At 32.6% G+C, this 5,293-nt stretch overlaps 1 protein-coding gene across 1 annotated transcript in view; it reads right to left on the bottom strand.

Annotated features, from left to right (window-relative positions):
- The window catches only part of LOC120067269, a 34,022-nt gene extending 33,892 nt beyond the window's left edge, over nucleotides 1–130 (bottom strand). The window contains exon 1 of the mRNA XM_039018800.1: nucleotides 25–130. Within this exon, the coding sequence (XP_038874728.1) occupies nucleotides 25–115 (91 nt within the window). The 5' untranslated portion in view covers nucleotides 116–130. The remainder of the gene's footprint in view (nucleotides 1–24) is intronic.
- Between the last annotated feature and the right edge of the window lie 5,163 nt (nucleotides 131–5,293).

Raw genomic sequence — 5,293 nt, 5'->3', positions numbered from 1 at the left:
CAAAAAAAAAAAAAACCCACATACCAGTAGTGTCATTGATTTGTGCTTTCAGTTGTTGATCTTCCAAATTTTTGGCGTCGCAGGCAGATATCATACTGGAAACACCTTGCAGCATGGACAAAGAACGAATTGGAGAGAGAGAGAGGGGAAGGGAAAAAACAGTTGCACCAATACTCACTGGCCATAAGTTATTTTATGTCAATTTCATCTGATTAAACTTTTAACGAATAAAATAATACGAGTCATTAGAATTCATATTATCAAGTATAGTTTTTTTTCTTTTCTTAATGACCTTACCATTTAAAAAATGAAAGGACATGCAGCTGGGCAATATAAAAAAAAATACTCCAAAACAAGGGGTGTGACAAAAACTTCACAAGAACAAAACAGAAAAAAAAAATGTACCATATAATTTGAAACTTTGTATTTTGTTTAAAAATTCTAATTCAAAACAAGAAGCAAAAAATATTTTAAACTCATTGGTTAGAGGAAAATGTTGAACCTACTTGAAAACCAAACCTCCCATCTCCTCCTCTACTATTTATCCCAAGTCATTGTTTCAAGTTTCTACACAACTCCTGCAAACCACGAACTAGGAAATTCTAATATATATTGACTCACTTATCTAAAATTACCTAGCACCTGCAAACCAACAATATTTCTACAACACAATCCCAGAGTTTATTTGCACAAGGCTAGCTAACAGGGCCAAAATTGAAATTAAAACCTATATCTCAATCTCTTATTCAACCAGAATCATATAATAACAAATATCCATATTTTCAGTGACATTTTCATCAAAACAAAATCATGCAAAGTAACAAACAAATAAATTTCCATTAACCAATCAACAAAACGTTTTTACAAATAAGGTAAGTATCATATGTCTAACAAGTTTTCCATACATAATGCATAGGTAATCAATTAAGTGATAACAAACAGACATCATATATATCGTCCGATGAATTTACATATTCAACTCTAGTCTCGTCAAAATCCAATTGACTATACTGTGAGTTTGTCTCGTCAACTGCAAATAAATAAGTGAACATAATACATTTTTAAAAAAAATACTTGTAGTAGCGTAAGCTCACAATGCCTACACAAACTCAAATTGCTCCATTTCCGACTACGTTGTATCCACATACAATAAATATTATGCGAACAAATAGTGAGTTTGTAATGAGGAATACCTTGTAAATGAGCATTTCCACAAGAAGCATCTAATGTTTATATTCGTGGTGAAAAAGTGAATTCTCCCTGACTTTGCTGCTTTTTTCTACCACCATCTGGATGTAGTGAAAAGGAATTACCCACAAACATTATATAAGTTCCACCACAATGAGACCCCCCCTCATTTTGAGCAAAAATAGAAACTAACTTGGCTATTTGACTGAATAGGAATCTATAAATATAGTTTTCTAAAAATATAGAAGATTATCAAAATAATTAACATCAGCAAATACTGGTCACTAAAAATTATTTTCGTACCATTGCCCAAGGTCTTATGATATTCAAATGCCTCTCGATATATTATAAGAAGAATAACCTGTAATAACTTCAAAAGCATATATTATTTGCAGAGTACATCAACATGTGCAAGACGATGGATCCCAAGAAGTTGAAAAGGTGAACATAAATATCAACATATATGTACATTAAAGAGGCAACAATCATATCAAAATTAAAATGGTTCTTAAGTTCCTAATGATTTTTTTTACAAGTATGATGCCTCAAAACAACGAAGTCGCCATCTAAAATTATCTATAGCACCTACATCGGCACCATGGAAACCAGGGAACCTAAAAACTATAAGATAACACTTCAAGAACCCGCGTGGAAGATATTATGTTTATATTTAATATAACACTTTAATGACCAACTACACAACTAGCAATCCCAAGGTTCCATTCACGCATACCTAAGTCGACAGCATCGATCATCTCATTGAAAATTTGAAACAAGTAACATATGTATCAACTTCACACAATTAACAAAACGTTGGTGAACAATGCATATTTATGACACTTTTACATTGTCAATAAATACATCTCATGCCAGTTTGTTAAATGTGAAAGAAATTATTATATTGATAGAAAGTTATTTTTTTAACCTGTCAATACACGTGATTGCCATCATCAATTAATCCTATTTTGACAAGAAGAATCAGAATGGTTATCACAAAATATATACTTTCGCTGTTTTTTTTTTAGTATCAAAAGAGGAGGAAATGAGAAGAAAATGAACAAATTATTTTTACATGCAACAAATTTGATATGATGGGAATATATACGCTCTAATACCATCATAATTCATCCCCCGTAAGCATGTCAAAAGCGACTTAGGATAAAAGATTCAATCATAATGAGGCAAAGTGAAAGTTATCTAGCTAGTAGTACCTCATATCGATGGGAACATTGAACATCCTCTCACTTCTGCTTAGCTCTTTGTGAGTTTCTGTAACTATAGTGCTTCCTTGTCCTTCCCAACCTTGAGGAATTCAGTAATTCTCTTCTCATATAGGACATGGCCCCAAAGGCAGAAACATCTCGAATCAAACTCCTCACAATGATACCTCTTTTTTGCTACATTTCTGTAGTTATCAATTATCAATCAAATTCTACCCATCAATTTTCAAAAGTATCATGCAAACAGAAAAAAACTGCGATTTGAAAATTAGCAAAGGAAGAATAGAGTATTTACTAGCATGGGTTGAACATAGGTATGATTGATGCACATTTTAAAACAAATTGCCTACTTAGAAATCTCTCAAATCCACACGTTAATTAGCATTCTCACAAAGTTCTAAAAACATATAAACGTAGAAGTTCTCACAACTTTTATTACAAGTCTAGAAATATTTATTTCTTTTAACAAACAAAGTAACAGAAAATGGCTCAATTCAGCGCCACAACTCACTATGATGCATACCAATTTCCTACATATTAGGGCAACAGTATCAACTAAAAATAGTGTATTAAGGTCAATCAGCTGCAGTAAAAAATTTATGTCCTAAATGACCAATTACAACACCTACTCATAATCACAACAACCTCAGCATAATCCATCAGCTCCTCTTTAAATTATATTCATCGACATGGAAACAATTCTACAAACACACACGTGAGGTCTGGTTGTCATTGTTCACATGTCAATTACACACGGTCATTTATTTCTTTCCTTCTAAGTGGCAAACTTTGTCTCCATGTTTAGTATCAAATGAGTTTATGGTGAATAAAGAAATTCAAGCATTCTTTTAATATATGAGAATATAACTTCATTCTTCCAACAACAATCAAACTAAGGCCATACTGGGATATGATAAGGATGCTATGGTTGTGTCAATCTAGTTGAGATAATCGGGTGCATCTCTTGATCCTAGGATTTTGTGTTATTATATTTTGTTGTATCTTTTATCTCTATTACTTGATGTCTCTATATATTTTGAGCATTAGACTCTGTTCATTACATCAATGAAAAGCTTTGTTTCCGTTTTCCAAAAAAAAAATCACAACCAGATATCTTCTATAGGCTGTACAACTATTGTCGTCCTTGAATTCTAAAAAAATAAATTGCTTGTTATTGTTAGCTACTTTTGCAACTATAATTAATAGAAGAAAAAAATACTTTACATACTCAACAACAAAAATCCAAAAATGATAATTTTGCAACCATTAAAATAACAGCTTAAAACAATATGGAAAGTACTTTACTTACGTTATCAACAACAATATTTATGCAAACTGCGAAAACCTTGGTTGAGTGGATGGTGGGTTTGATTAAATTTTGGGTCCAGAATGCTTTAAAAATTAATAAAATGAGTTTTTTTTCTCAGAATCCTAACCCGGTACTGAATATACAAGTCATTATAATCTCTCTTTTTTTCATGACAACGACCTAACCAACAAGATTATGCAACAAAAAATGAATTTTATATATATACAAACAAAATAGAACGAAACATGCAAAACTGAGTATTGGGAATACTTGAATTGAAGAGCTATTAAACAAAGACATCCAAATTCTGAACTGTTGCGTCCTTCACTTACTAAGCAATCATAACAAGAAAACAGTAAGTTTCAAAAAAAATGTAGTAACTATTTTTACGAAAAAAGCCATAGAAAATGCAGAACGATTTACATAGTCAATATAAACTCAAATAAATACCCTAACCTATAGCTATGTGAATTAACCTTGTTGGTTTGAAACTTTTGAAGCTCCGTATCCAACTCCAAAACGAAGTGGGTAAAACCAAATTGGGTCATGGTAACGAAAATAAAGGGGAGAAACTCGAAATTTTAACCATACCCATGCTGGACAAGACAGGATATAGACTGGAGGAAGAAGCTCCAACCACTGTAGCAGCGTCCGACGAAGCCTAAGCGTGCTGTGTGGCGGTCGGCGACCTGTGCGCGAGGACAAGAGATAAACGGAGGCACCGGCGACGATCCTAGGCGCGGCGCGACGGCGACTGGGCTGACGCTCGAAGACGACGGCAAATGGATAGCGCTGCAGCGGCGGTTGTTCGGTTGAGCGGTGGTCAGCGGACGGTGGCTGTTGAGAGAGAAAAAGGGATGGTTTTGGGGTTTTCTCTTGGGCTTGAAGTTTGGTTCGCTTAGGGGTGTCCAAAACCTCCATTGTCCAAAAAAAAAAAAAAAAAAAAAAAAAAAAATCAATCAATTCAATCCCATCCGTGCACTTTTGATTAAGTTATCAACTCATCTCAATTGTATTAGATTTAAATAAATGAAATTTTTTTGAATTCAGTTTGTTCATAGTTTTACTTAAAATAATTTGAATCAGTCTAAATCAATCTGAACTTATTATTAATTTTAAAATATTTATTTTTTAATTAATTTTATTTTTTTTATACTCTTAAAAATACTTTTTTAGTTCTATGTAAAAAAAATCGTTATTTTACCATTTTTTATAATAAAAATTTAAATAAATGACCCGACTAATCCAAACAAACCCAACCATAAATGTTTTTATGGTTGGGTTTGGAATTATTTGGGTTGAAAAAATTTACCACCTAATAATTGGGTTTGATCTAAAAATTCTTTCAACCCAACCCATGAACATCCTTAATTCGTCTATTAGATAGACAAAATTTTGAGGGGGAAAAAATGGGATTTGCTCAGAGTGTTCAAAAAACTCGGTCAAAAAAAATAATCAATCTAATCCAAACCGCACCAATCAAATTTGTGATTGGGTTATCGTGCAATTTTAATTGGGTTGGGTTTAAATAAATATTTTTTTGTTCGCTTGGTTTAATAGTTCACTTGACCAAAAT

Source organism: Benincasa hispida, chromosome 12 (assembly GCF_009727055.1).
Source record: "Benincasa hispida cultivar B227 chromosome 12, ASM972705v1, whole genome shotgun sequence".
NCBI classification, from domain to species: Eukaryota; Viridiplantae; Streptophyta; class Magnoliopsida; order Cucurbitales; family Cucurbitaceae; genus Benincasa; species Benincasa hispida.
Note: the sequence above shows the minus strand (reverse complement) of the source record. Positions and strands in the feature narration are given on the sequence as shown.